The sequence below is a fragment of the Hydra vulgaris genome, chromosome 06 (genome assembly GCF_038396675.1).
Source record: "Hydra vulgaris chromosome 06, alternate assembly HydraT2T_AEP".
NCBI classification, from domain to species: domain Eukaryota; kingdom Metazoa; phylum Cnidaria; class Hydrozoa; order Anthoathecata; family Hydridae; genus Hydra; species Hydra vulgaris.
Genome location: NC_088925.1, coordinates 18085332 through 18100000, shown reverse-complemented (window position 1 = coordinate 18100000; position 14669 = coordinate 18085332). Strand labels below are relative to the sequence as shown.

At 24.6% G+C, this 14669-nt stretch overlaps 1 protein-coding gene across 6 annotated transcripts in view; it reads left to right on the top strand.

Annotated features, from left to right (window-relative positions):
• The window catches only part of LOC100209490 (peroxinectin A), an 88030-nt gene that overhangs the window by 32133 nt on the left and 41228 nt on the right, over positions 1 to 14669 (top strand). For all 6 annotated transcript variants that reach the window (XM_065799433.1, XM_065799437.1, XM_065799438.1 and 3 more), the window contains 5 exons: positions 3737 to 3915; positions 4252 to 4318; positions 5198 to 5433; positions 12625 to 12853; positions 14561 to 14617. In XM_065799433.1, the coding sequence (XP_065655505.1) occupies positions 3737 to 3915; positions 4252 to 4318; positions 5198 to 5433; positions 12625 to 12853; positions 14561 to 14617 (768 nt within the window). The remainder of the gene's footprint in view (positions 1 to 3736; positions 3916 to 4251; positions 4319 to 5197; positions 5434 to 12624; positions 12854 to 14560; positions 14618 to 14669) is intronic.

Here is a 14669-nt window from a genome sequence, read left to right as displayed (position 1 = left end):
ACTTTACTTTAATTTATTTAAAAGAATTTACTTTAATTTATTTAAAAGATTTTACATTAATTTACTTAAAAGATTTTACATTTACTTAAAAGTAAAATGCTATTGAAGATAGTAAGCATGGTTTCTTTTAAAGTTTTTTTGTTTTATGTATTTTTTAGAATAAATAAAAAACTATAAAACTTTTAAGGTTTTTTTGTTCAAATATGCATTAATTATTAAAGTAAAAAAAACAATAATTGAGTTTCTAATTTGTTCATATAATAAATAAAATAACTCAATTTTATAATTTTTAAATTTTTTTTTTGCAATTGCAGAATTAAGTCAATTAACCTTTTCTTGGACCAATTTGAAGACTTTTTCCTGTCCTTTTTACAAGCTTTCTTATCATTTTGACTATATTAAGCAATCTGTTCTTCTTCTTTTTGTATCTTCTAACAAACTGCTGTATCATTCCCACTGCTCTTTCAGCAGGGTCATTTGCAACAACTAATGATTTAGCATAATCTTTGAAGATTTTAAATCTTGATTTAGTGTACCAATATTGAGTTGAAAGGGTAAGCCAGTTTCTAACCCTTTGTTTATCCAACCCAATTATATCAAATATGAGAATTGATCAACCAGTGGTGAAAACTTGATCATTACAAACTTTTTTCAATTCTAATCTTTTATTCTACTTCAATTGATAATTTGTTGTTGGTTTTGAAATAATCTTAGTTTGGCATGTCATATTGCAGTATGGCAGATGCAATCTTACTTTTCTCTTCACTAGAAATGTTTTTATCCAACAAAGAATGAGGTACGATTGTACAGTTGAGATACCAGGTATCTCAATTCTACAATCTAGTTTATCCAACCCTATTCTACCAAACATAAAATATGAAAATTGACCAAGAAATTGGCACAATTGTAGAATTGAGATTCCAGGTATGTTTATTAAATGATTTTAATACTGCTTTGACTGCATCTGGTTTGTCACAAACATCTTTATATAGATGTATTTTATGTATTGATTAAATATCCAAATATAGCTTTGATAGCTTTGTTAGATTGCAAATACCATTTTGCATGAAAACATGCTATGAATTCTGCCATGATGTTTTTTTCTTATTAAAGTAGTTTATCTTCCTCAATAAATTTAATATGATTTGAAAGTTGTTGCAATTTGAGATAATATATGGTTTTTCCAAGGAGTCTTGGATGATAGACAGCTCCTGGTTTTCTAATTTTCATATCTTCAGAAGAAAAATAAGCAATAACTAGCTGAGCAAGTTCTTTTCTATCACCTCTTAAAACTTTTTCACCTTTGATGTATTATTTGCAGAAATTAAGAGACTCAGCTGCCAAACACTCAATAATAGTTCCTTTAATTTTATCCCAAAATTTTGTCACATCATTAGTATCACTATGAAAATCAGGAGTTTCAAATGTTTTGAGTTTTTTTATTAAAGGATTGAATTAAAATCTTTGCGTTTTTTTATTAAAGGATTGTCTGGTCCAGAAATCTTATTTTGGGTCACAACATTCCAAAGTGAACAATTTTCATCTCTGATGCATGGTGTCTACGGGCTAGAAATAAAGGATAGACATCTAGATTGTTTTTAGTTCTAAGAAATGAACCCTTTTAGTTCCATCATTACTGGAAATGTTGAAGAATAATTTTCCAATGTTTCTATGAGATGCATAGACCACAAAGAGAATTATTACACCTTTATACTGATCTTCACCTGAGGAAGATGCAAGAGAAGGCTCTCTGAGAAGATAAACTTCACCATATTTAAAAGAACTGTTAATCTCTTATTTTAGAATTGTTTTCCTTTTTTTAATTTAAGTATTTTACCATCAAAATGAACAATAGGTGGATATTTCGAGGCTTTTAAAGCAGCTTTAATATCATCTATAGCTTGTTTACTTATTAATAAATTTACTTTTTTTCATATGTGACAGGGCTGCTAAAATACTTCAGTGTAATTTACTTATACCATTATAAACAACAGAAATTACAACTTTTTGAAGAACTGCAAGTGTGATATATTGCTGACAGATGCTGTAAGAGCAACCTACCACTAAAAATATCTTTAGAAATTGTGCTTGTAATTGATTTTACAGAATTGGTTTCTTTTCTCCTTGTCCATTATACCACATTTTTTATCCTCAGTTTCCAAAGATAAATCTTCTATGGCTTTCTTGATCATCCAAATTTTTAATTTTTTCTTTATCTAATTTTTTCTTGTCCATCATTGTGCTATATCTAAGATTCGGTGTAACAATCCAAAACACTTTTTTGATTTTCTCTAAAAAGTTAAAAATTGTAATTTTCTTTTTCCAGATTACTAAGATGCTTTCTAATGTTTTTGTCAGAAGCTATCGGAAATCCAGCTTTATTCCAATTAAATTTATTTATAAGTTGAAAATTGTTTAAACTCTCATAATATTTCATGTGGCTTAAAAAGTATTATTTCTGTTTAATGGCTACACAATAACTTTTATGCACTTTGTAATAAAACTATTATTATTTATATATAATTATCATTTGATATATAAGTACATGTGTATGCAAACAAATAGTATATTGTGCAGTAATTTATTTGAATAAAATAAAAAACTACCTGATAATGCTAATTTAGCTTCTCCAATAAGAAAAAAAAAGTTTTTTTTATTGACTAAGATCTTTTTTTTCATCTCCGCTTTTAATTTCTTTATTTTTTTATCATAAACTTGCATAAATGTATTTAAAAAATGAAAGAAATGCATTATTAAAAAAAAAAAAAAGATTAATTTAAACTAACCATGAACTTCAAAATTGTTAATTTCTCTAGATTTCTGCTACAAAGCTTCAATTAGATTAATAAGTACTTAATTTTATTTTTTTATAGTCTAAAAAAGTTGAATTGTTTAATATGGCATAAGTATTATGATAATTAATCAAATACAAGATAAAATTAAATCAAGTATTTTATGATAATCTAATAATTTCAAGCTAAATACTTCACTTTTTCATGTTTTTAACACTTTTTACTACATAAAATAATAAAAGCAAAGATAGATCAATACAAATTTTATAAACAAAAATCAGTTCAAAATTTTCATATTATTACTTCCCCAAGACTTCATAATATAAACACTTTTTTGTGCTTTTTGTCTGTTTTTTTAAATAAAATGGGCCCTATGGTAAGCACAAAACTGATCCAATTGGGTTAACATTTTTTCAAAGTCATTTTGAACACCAATATTCTACTTTTCAAGGGATAGTATATTGAAATTTAAATAATTTCTCAAAAGCATATACCCTAATATATATATATATGTATATATGTATATGTATATATGTGTATATAATATATATATATATATATATATATATATATATATATATATATATATATATATATATATATATATGTATATATGTATATATATATATATGTATATGTATATATATACATAAATGTATATATATATATACATATATGTATATATATATATATATATATATAAAATTTAAAATTAAATTTTTTATTCATAATATATATATATATATATATATATATATATATATATAATGAATAAAAGTTATATTCATTATATATATATATATATATATATATATATATATATATATATATATATATATATATATATATATATATATATATATATATATATATATATATATAATGAATAAAAGTTTTGATTTTGAAAATTGATTTCAATAATTTTTTTTAAATATTTATCTCAGTCATGGTCAGTTGGTTCCAAGACAAATCTATTAAGTCAGAGTGAATTTACTGTGCATTTTGGTTTGGGTACGCTTGAAGCCTCTGTCATTGTTCGTGTGTTTTGGCCTCAGACTCAACAAGAATTAATTATTGTTGATGTACCTGTTAATACAAAAATAAAAGCCATTAAACCTGAAAGGTATGTTGTTTGTAAAGCAAAGCATATTTAAAATATTAATCAAACAATAGGAAGTCAAAAGTTATCAAAAATAATCAAAAATGACTCAAAATGCTATCAGTCTTTTTTACTCTTTTTTTCTTTTTTGAATATCAAGTTTAAAATAAAGATTTAAAAAAAAAAAAATTTTTTCAAGTTAAATGAAAAATGAAATACTAAACAAAAATTTAATTTTTGTATCATTTAAAATATTAAACATATTATTTATACATGATAATGATAAGCTATTATTATAATCATTATAAATATTGATTTTGGAGAATACAATTTTAATTGTGTTTTTTTATAATAATTTAGTAACAGAACAATCTTTTGGAGCTCAGTAGAGGAATGCCCTTATATGTATGTTAAAGATGTGTCTCAGGTATATATTGTTTATTAGAAAAATGCAATAAATTATATAGTTTATTACAATATAATAGTAAATAATGACCTTCCTCTGTATGTATAAATAAATAATATATATTTATTAAATTCACCTCAAAAAGGCTCCATAGACAGCCACTGCAGTTGTATATTGCTACTTAACCCAAATTTGGAAACAAAAAGCCTGGTTAAACAAGCTACACTGAGATCTAGTGTGATACTTCCAGTAACATAAAGAATACATACATAAAATATATTATATAAGTTATATAATGTATATATGTGTATATATTTTTTATTTTGCAACTCTGTTTCAAACAGATTGAGTGTGATACTTATATAGGTGTCCGGTAAATTTGAACCTTGAACCACTTAATTGTAAACCAAATGCTCTACCACTACTTTACTACTGTTAATTAGGGGTATTTAGCAAAGACTTTTTGATTTTCTGCTCAAAAGTCAATAATTGTTTTTGATTGCAGTTACAATTTTAAATACGTTTTTTCTTTTATATGTTTTTTATTGTTGATTGCAACTAATAAGAGACAAGAAAAATATTTGTCAACTAATTTTGCAAAATATTTTACTTATTTTTTCAAATTTTTACTGTACAAAGTGTTGAATTGAATAAAATAAGTTATATAAAATTTAAATTTAAAATTTTTAAAGCCACTTTTTTCATTTTGTTTGACTTTTTGAAAAATTTACTTAGAGATTAAAGGTGACATTGAGAAGTGGCATTTCACTATTTTAAAGTTTATCCTTATTTCAACATAGAAGCAAATGCTTTTAGAATTTTTTATATGTTTTTTGGTTTGTAAGAAATTTTTTGAATATCAAATTATTTCAATGAGTTAAAATTTTATTGATCTATTAGCCATTGCAAGGTAAAGTGGCTATAAATGAAGATATGAAGTCATTAAATTATGATCCCTCACCATTAGAGATGATAGATATTGGTTTTCAGAACTTCACATATACTATTGGAGTAAAACCAGATCACCTAGATACTCAATACACTGGAATTGTGGAACTAGATATTCGAGCTCCAATTGAGTTCACAAATTGTAAGAGTAAGTTGCCTGTGGATATTGGTGTATCTGATTCTCTAAGGTATGTCTAATAAAGAACTTTTTTATTTATTCATTTTTTTAAATTATGTATGCAAATGGATTTTTTTTTCAAATAACTTAAAGAACTTGAAAAATATAATAAGTTAAGAAGTTATTTATAAACTTGAAGAAACTCAATAAGCATCAGTTCAAGATAAAACAATGTTGTATTTGTTAATTTAATATGATTTGTTTCAAAATTTCTAATGATGTGAAAAGTGAACAAGTACTGTAGAATAACAGTTTCTGTCAAAGTGGTCTTCTGGTCATTTATAATACCAGTGCTGGAGTTGTTAGTCCTTGGCCTTGGTTTTGCCTTAAAGCCAAAAACCAAGACCTTGGCCTTGAAACTGTTATCCTTGGCCTTGGCCTAGGTATTGAACATTTTGGCCTTGGCCTTAAACATTTTGACCTTGGTCTTCCACCTTTTCTTAGTAATTTCAGAATTTTTTTTTTTTTTTTGTGTTTACATTTTAAAAATTTTACTACCGTTAATTTGGTTTACCAAGAGTTATTTTTACTTAAAAGTGTTTGAACTTAATTTTGTTTACATCCATATATCATGACACATGATTTGTTTCAATGTTTTTTATTAGTTAAAACATTTCAAAATTTAAAAAAGATTTGAACATGAATTTTTCTTAAAATTAAAAACAGAATTTTAAAGGTTTTTTGAATTAAAATAGTTTTTATTGTATTTAATTATAATTTATTATAAAGTTTTTTTAAATTTATACTGTTTTTATTTAGCCTAAATCTGGTCAAAAAAGTTGTTAGTATTGTATATTTAATAGTTGTTTTTTTTATAGTTTTATGTATTTAGTCCAACTTTGAGCCAATAAGCAATACTTTAATTATCCTTCTTTGATAGTTTGGTCACTAAGCTATAAAAGATAAGCTTAAAAACAACACCAGAAATCACTTTGACGTCAACTAAAAATAGTGTTACACCTCAGATTTAAAAGCTTTTTGCCAAAAAAAAAGCCTTTTTGCAAATTATAAAATCATGATTTACAATTTTGTTCAAGATAGTTTTGACAAACTATCTTGAACAAATAAATCACTAGAGTTTAATCAAAAAGAGTTTTAATAAAAAAACTGTATAGAATGAAACAATATTCAAAAGTTAGATATATACATTTGACAAGTATTTCTGTGTTCCTGCTACATCAAATCCTGTCTACCGTATCTTTTGTCAGAGTGGATTGATAATGCGCCCTTATAGAGCTTTTATGTCTGATTCTTTGCTTAAAACTTAGATTTTTCTCTTGACATATAGTTAATGCAACATCAACATATTTTTAATTAAAAGATGTTAATATTATTTGTTAACATTAAGCACAAAAATACTTAAAAATAAAGAATTAAAAGTTTTATTTTTATGTATTTTTGTTTTTGACTTTCATATTATCTCCAAATATATTTTTTTAATAATAATTTCACATGTGGTTTTGTTGTCACAACACTTGCTACCTGTAGTTTTGTTAACAATTGGCCTTAACATAAAGCCAAAATTTAAGTCTTTGTTTTGAAAATGTTTGTGTAGGCTGGGCCTTGAAATTCTTGTCCTTGACTTTAAAATTCTTGGCTTTGGCTTTGCCTTTGGCCTTGAAATTTTTGGTCTTGGTCTTGGCCTTGGCCTTGGAACATGTGGTCTTGGCCTTGGCCTTGCTATTTTTGGTCTTGTGCTTTTTGGACCAAAGCATTAACTGCAAATCAGAGAAATCAATGATACAAGATGCATGACTTCCATTTTTTAATTGAAATCTATTTTGATTTTATTAAAAATCTATTTTATTTATAATGGATTAAATGTTACTTAACTATGAATTATTAGATTTTTATTTTTATTTTGAATAAAAATAAAATTGAATAAAAATTAATTGAAGCCATAACACAAATGAGCATAGAATCAGAAAAACAAATTTAGGATATCATATAATTTACTTGAACTATGGCCTACATAAATACATGTGGCTTACATGAATACACTTGGAAAATGGAAAACAAAAAGAAGGTCAAACAAAAAATTGTATACTTTGTTGGATGGACAAACTTTCTTAAAATATATTTTAATTACTGCGCTATATATCATAAATATATTTTAATTACTGCGCTATTAACTTTAAGTAAATCTGGCCCTGATAAATTTTTTTGCATTGGCTAAATAAAAATTTCTACTAAACTTTGTACACTTAATTGTGACTACTTTTTTAGTAATAGATAATTATTACAGTTAATAAATGTGTTGTTGGTTGTACCTCTAATTATATTTGTTGTGAAGTATTCACAGTTTCTTGTTTTCCAAAGTATAATGATTTGAGAAAGAATTTTCCTAGTCTAACCCATATCTTAAATATGGAAGTACACAAATTTAAGCCATATCTTAGATATAGATTAGATTCTTTTGTAGAAACTTTAGTGGGCACTCTCGAGGATTGTAAAAGAAATATAAGTATTGTCAATAATAAGTTTTATAAGTATAACAAGAAGCACAAACTGGTTAAAAATGTGAAAACAAAGTATTTTATTTACTTTGTCTTTTTTTTAATGCGACATTGTCATCTGCAACAATCACTGACTCTCTTTGATGTTATAAAAACATTTAAAGTAACATTTGTGTATAATTTCTTTTCCATAACTTTGGGAATTTAAACATTAATGTTTGGAAACCTTTTCTATTGACAAAAACTTTAATAGATGACATCAAATGCATAATCTAGAATAACAAAATTTTCACAGATTTGAATCAGTTGACAAATTGAACCAGGTGACTTCTGTTGATGATGTTGAGTACAAATAATTTGCAATTTTCGTATTTTTACATTTATTTAACCAGTCAAACATTAAAAATATTTTTTATTGTAGATTGATTCAGGTTAAAAATTTCAGTCTTTAACCAATCAATGCTTAATTTTATAATTGGAGTTCCTTTATCAGCACAAGAAATACTTTTTCTTATACCAACCACTATGAAAAAAACAATGCTTCATTCATTTTTTTTTTAATCCTAATTAAATCACAACCAGATCGTCTATTTGAATAACTCTGAGTTAAGGTTGTAAGGAAATTAGAGGATTTTTTAATTTTATGTGTATTTTATGTGTAGTGTATTTTTATTGATACAAACATATTCAGCAGCTTTAGGTATGTGTAGTTCATTTTGAATAATTTTATAGAACATGACACAATCATCAAACTCGGAAAATAAATATCCTTCTGGTGAATCAGTGACTGTAAGAGAAAGAAGATTTTTAATAGTATGATTTGATAAAAATTTTTGATATTCTCTTTTGAAATAATATTTTAGTTGATGATTTTAATGGATAAAAAACTGGAAAAAAAAGAGTTACTAAGCTAGTTAGGTGTATTGTACAAACCTTCAGGTATATTTTGCAAACATGCTACAGGTATATTTTGCAAACATGCTTCAGGTATATTTTGCAAACATGCTACAGATAATGCAACAAATAAAATCGTTATGCTGATGCTCCTATAAAAATTCATAAAAATCTATTAAACAGATCAGAAATGATTTTGTGACAGTCAAGAAATTTCTGTTGACAAATCCATAACTTATAATAATTCACCAATATAATTAGAGATACAACTAACAATACAGCATTTATAACCATAGCTACTATCACTATAAAAAAAGCCACAATTAAGTATACAAATTTTTATTCAGTGCCAGATTTAATTACTTAAAATAAATAGCCCAGTAATTAATATATTTTAAGAAAATTTGTCCGTATTAAAGAATATACATTTTTCAAACTAGCCATCTTTTTTCAATTAAGTACAATAGAAAGCTATGTATTTATGTAAGCTATGTATAAAACCATGACTTGAACATTTTAGTAGTTTTCGTAGGACTTATATTTACTTAAATTATAATTAATTTATAATTTGCTTTAATATATATATATATATATATAATTGATTTTTTGACAAAATTAAATAAAAATAACTACATAATTTTTACTACTAAAAGTTTCATATGATTTGCAATTATCAGGTAAAAAACACATTGTTTTTTTTATTAAAAAAATATACTCTTAATAAACATTGTGACATTCAAATACAATTATAAAATTGTTACTATTTTCGAACGTTTTTTAATCTTTGGGCTCATGGTTAATTATTTAGTTACTATTTGGCTTGGTTTTTTAATCTTTGGGCTCGTGGTTGTCAAGCAAGAACTTGTTTTTATGACGGCACTTAGATATTATTTTTGTTTTTTTATTTAATAATTCTTGTGTACCTTTGTATGATATTATGTATATATTTTTTTTTTTTTTTTTTTTTTAATACATTTATTTAACCATAAAATTGAAATAATTACAAAGTGATTTATAATTTCACAAAATTAGGTTCAGTGTCACTCATATAGTTAAAAACTAGTCATTGGAGTGACACTTTAATAAGATAAACAAATAAAGCAAAAAAAAGTAATATAGTAACCAAAATAAAATTAAACAAAAGAAAGAAAAAGAAAAAAAAGATTTAAAAAAGCAAGACAAGTAACACAAAATAGGGCAAAAGTAAATAAACTGACATAATAGATAACAAAAGAATGAAATAACTCAATGTTTGACGATCAGAAGGATGATAAAAATAATGAAGAAAATTTAAAAAAAGGATATTTTTAAATATTATGATGAGACAAGAAATAAGAAATAACTTGAATAATAGCAACATAAAAAGCAACAATAAAAATAATTTGCAACAAGACCACAAAAAAATACACGTCAAAATAAACAATATACAAGTGTTAACGTCAATATAAATGATGCACAAAATTACACAACAGTATAAACAAAACATAGAAATACACGACAACATAAAAAATACAAAAAAACACAGGACATTATACACAATACACAAAAATACACAGCAGTATGAACAATCCATATAACATAAATTAAACTTAAAAAACATTATTTTTGTATCTTTTAAAAACTTAAAGTTTTTTTATTTTTGAATTTATCACAAACATTTTTATTCTTTTATCTTTTTTTATTTTTATTCTTTTATCTTTTATCTATAATATATATATATATATATTTATATATATATATATGTATATATATATATATTTATATATATATATATATATATATATATATATATATATATATATATACATATATATATATATATATATATATATATATATATATATATATATATATATATATATATATATATATACATATATAGCTGAAAATGCTGGTCACAACAATCCAGCAAAAATTTCTTTTAAAAAATAAATTTAGTATTGAGAGAAATTTGTATTTATTGATGTTTATAAAATAATAATTATATATATATATATATATATATATATATATATATATATATATATATATATATATATATATATATATATATATATATATATATATATATATACAGTATGCGACAAAAGTGTTTACATGTTTTTGAAAAATATTCTTTTTTAAAATAAATGATTGAAATACATGTTTATATATCAATATATATATATACCAAAATAAAGGTAGTTCATTGTAGTTTCATGTTTTGAGCCTGAATTTAAATGAATGAAAAGTGTTTATAGCAAATTATTTATTGAAACAAAATGTCAGATGTAAACAGTTTTGTCGCGATTTATGCTATTATTAATTTTAATGCGAAATTAATACTTTGTGTAGCCTCCACGACTTCTAATAACTGCTGCAATTCTCGCAGGCATGCTACCAATCAACCTCTTGCATTCTTCAACAGTTATCGAACTCCAAACATACTCAACTCGTTCCCATAATTCTTGTCAACTGGCTGCTCTTGTTTCATAATTATAAACTCGATTCTTCACAATAGACCAAAGATTCTCAATCGGGTTAAGATCGGGACTTTGCGCAGGCCACTCAAGAATCTTAAATTTCTTCGAATTTAGGAATTCTAATGTGATTTTTGCCTTGTGCTTTGGATCATTGTCTTGCATAAAAAGTGTCGAATGAATTTGCTTTCGCCATCCTCGTAAACTAGGCAAATAGCCATTGTTTAAAATGTCAATATAATGTTTCGCGTCCATTATTCCATCAGTTTTTACAATTTTACCAACACCAGACGAAGTGAAACATCCCCAAAACAACAACTTTCCGCCGCCATATTTTACTGTTGGAATAAAGTCACGATCAGAATTTCCTTCTCCAGCTTTTTTCCATACATATCAAATGCCATCAGAGCCAATCAAGTTAATCTTGCTTTCGTCTGTCCAAATCATCTTACTCCACTCAGCAAAAGTCCAGTTTTCATACTTCTTTGCAAATTCCAATCGTTGTTTATGATGTTTCGGTGTTAGTAGTGGTTTCTTGATCGTCTTTTTTGCCTTGAATCCAATTCTCTTGAGTTCTCTCTGCACTGTTCGAGAACTTACCACTGTACCTTGAGCATTATTTAATTGTTTCTTTACATCGTGTGCTGATTTTGCTTTACTTGTCATGATTAATCTAGAAATTGTTCTCTGATCTCGAGTAGTGAAAATTTTCTTGTGTCCATTTTTGTTGCATTTCTCCTCTATATTGTTTCGCTTCTTAATTTTATAGACTAAACAATAAGATATATTAAGTTCTCGTCCTATCTCATGAAGAGACAATCCTGATTTAAGCTTCTGAACAGCTAAGTTTTCAATTTCTTTCGACACTTTCTTCATTCTTTCAATTATAATTTTTCTGTTGTTTACATTACGAATTTTAAGTTTAAATAAACCGCTTATTACTAATTGAGATATGTTTTATTTAAACAAATTAAAAATATAGCCACAAAGTATTAATTTTGCATTAAAATTAATAATAGCATAAATCGCGACAAAACTGTTTACATCTGACATTTTGTTTCAATAAATAATTTGCTATAAATACTTCTCATTCATTTAAATTCAGGCTCAAAACATGAAACTACAATGAATTACCTTTGTTTTGGTATATATATTGATATATAAACATGTATTTCAATTGTTTATTTTAAAAAAGAATATTTTTCAAAAACATGTAAACACTTTTGTCGCATACTGTATATATATTACATTATGTTATGATAAATATTTATGTTTATTATTTATTAACAAGTTTTTATTTATATTTTTATATTAATTCGTAAATTTTGTTCTGGATTAGAATTTTTTAAATCTTTTTTTTTTTTAATGTTTTCATTTTAATGACTTTTTCAGGCAATTCAATGGGAAGTTGAACAATAAAAATAATGCTGACTGGGGTTCAGTGTTTCAGCCTCTTGTACAAATTGTTTTACAATCTTACAGTGACAATATATCTAAACCTGCTAGCGCATGTTCAGCTGATCAAAAAAAAGATTTGAAGTGCCTTTACCCAGAAGAATTAGGTGGGCTTGGTTCTAATCGCCCATCTCCACGATATATCAGTAATATATTGATGAAACAGGTAGTAAAACTCTTGTTTTTATTTAAAGTTATTTATTTTAAATTTTTTAAACTTTTTTAGATTTAATTTTCAACTTTAATAGTCTACTACATAAGTAAAGTTATTTTGTAGATAAATAATTATTTTATTGATAAATAGTTAAATAGGTAGAAAAATAAACATTAAATTTGTACTAATGACTTATCTTCATATAAATACAGATATAATTATAAACAAAAAAACATCTATCATCTTTAATTTTCTTTCAGTAATGTTTTCGCTTTGCACTTTCTAAATGAACAATAAAAAGTTAATGAATGAATGAAGTGAACAATCATAATAAAAAATTAAGTTTTAGTAGTAGCTGATTTTTTGTTTGCTTTGATGTATTGAATAAGATTGATTTTTGAAAGGCACATTGCTAAACTACTCTGTTACTTTGGAGTATTACACCTGAGGTAGAGCTGAACTGACAGCCTAATTCATTTTATTTATGATTTGGTTTTGTTCTACAAATCATGAACTTTTCATGACAAAATGTTGGCTTTGATCATAAATAGAATTAATGAATAGAAGGAGGACACTTATTGAAGGACTAGATATAGAAGGACTAGAAGGAAATAGATATGTAATTTATTTTTTTTTGACAAATATAGATATGTAATTTATACCCCTTTTACTTATATTAATATTAATTGTCAAATGATTCTTTTATTAAAAATAAGATAATTTGATATATTTTCAAGATTTTTTTAACTTAAAAAAAAACACAGAAAAGACTGATTGAAATCTTTATTAAATTTTTGTGCATAGCTGTTATAGAAAAGTTATATAAAACTATTAGAAAATAATATTTTAAATTAGGCTTTTGAAATTAGTTAAGAAATTATTGTAAATAAAATACTGTAAAAATATGTTTAAATGTAGTGAAGTATGCTAAAAATGTAGTGAAGTATTCTAAATACTATTAAAAATAATAATAAAATAATATTTCATTAAAAGTGTATTAATAAAATTTTACTAAACTTATTTAACTTTATTTAAATTAAACAACTTTATTTGAATTAAATGTTTGTTTCTAAATCATTTTTTCCATTCATTTTTTATTTTTTCATTAAATTTACCATGCACAGTTCTCAGCATTACTGAAAAGAACTGAAACTTGAGTTTGGCAAAATCTTGGAAAGTCCTGGATTCAGGAAAGTCCTGGATCTTTCAGAACTTTTTTAAAAGTTATAATCCTTAAAATATAACAATTATTTTTTAAATTAACTAACTTTGACAAGTTTTTTTATTTTATAAAAAATTAATAAAAAATAAATTTTTTTTTTAACTAGTACTAGTTTCTGTGTTCTGGTACATGTTCTTTTGTTTGTTTGTTTTTCATTGTATTCTGGTGCATGCTGTTTTTTGTAGTATTTTAATCTTATTAATGATTAAAAAAGACTATTTTTAATTCCAGCTTTATAATGGATTTTTTACAAGGCATTTTGTCTCAAACTTTCGAAAAAGATTTACCAAATCTGTTGTGGGTTAATCAAGGTTTTTCCTTTTTTTTCCAAGTCTGGTACTTGTAAAAAACTTCTTGTATATAATATGGATGTGATTACTATAGGCAAAGTTCAATAAAATCTTTAATCTCAAATCCAGCCTGCTTTGTTTACTTTTTAAAGACCTTTTTAAAAAAAATGTGTGGTTCCTAATTCCTTATGTTTTAAATTTATTTAGTACCAAGATCAGTTTAGCAAAAGAAATTTAAGTGACTTAATTGTGCACTACGGCCAGGTACTAATATATTTATTTATATTTATATTTAGTAAAACACTTTATATAAACT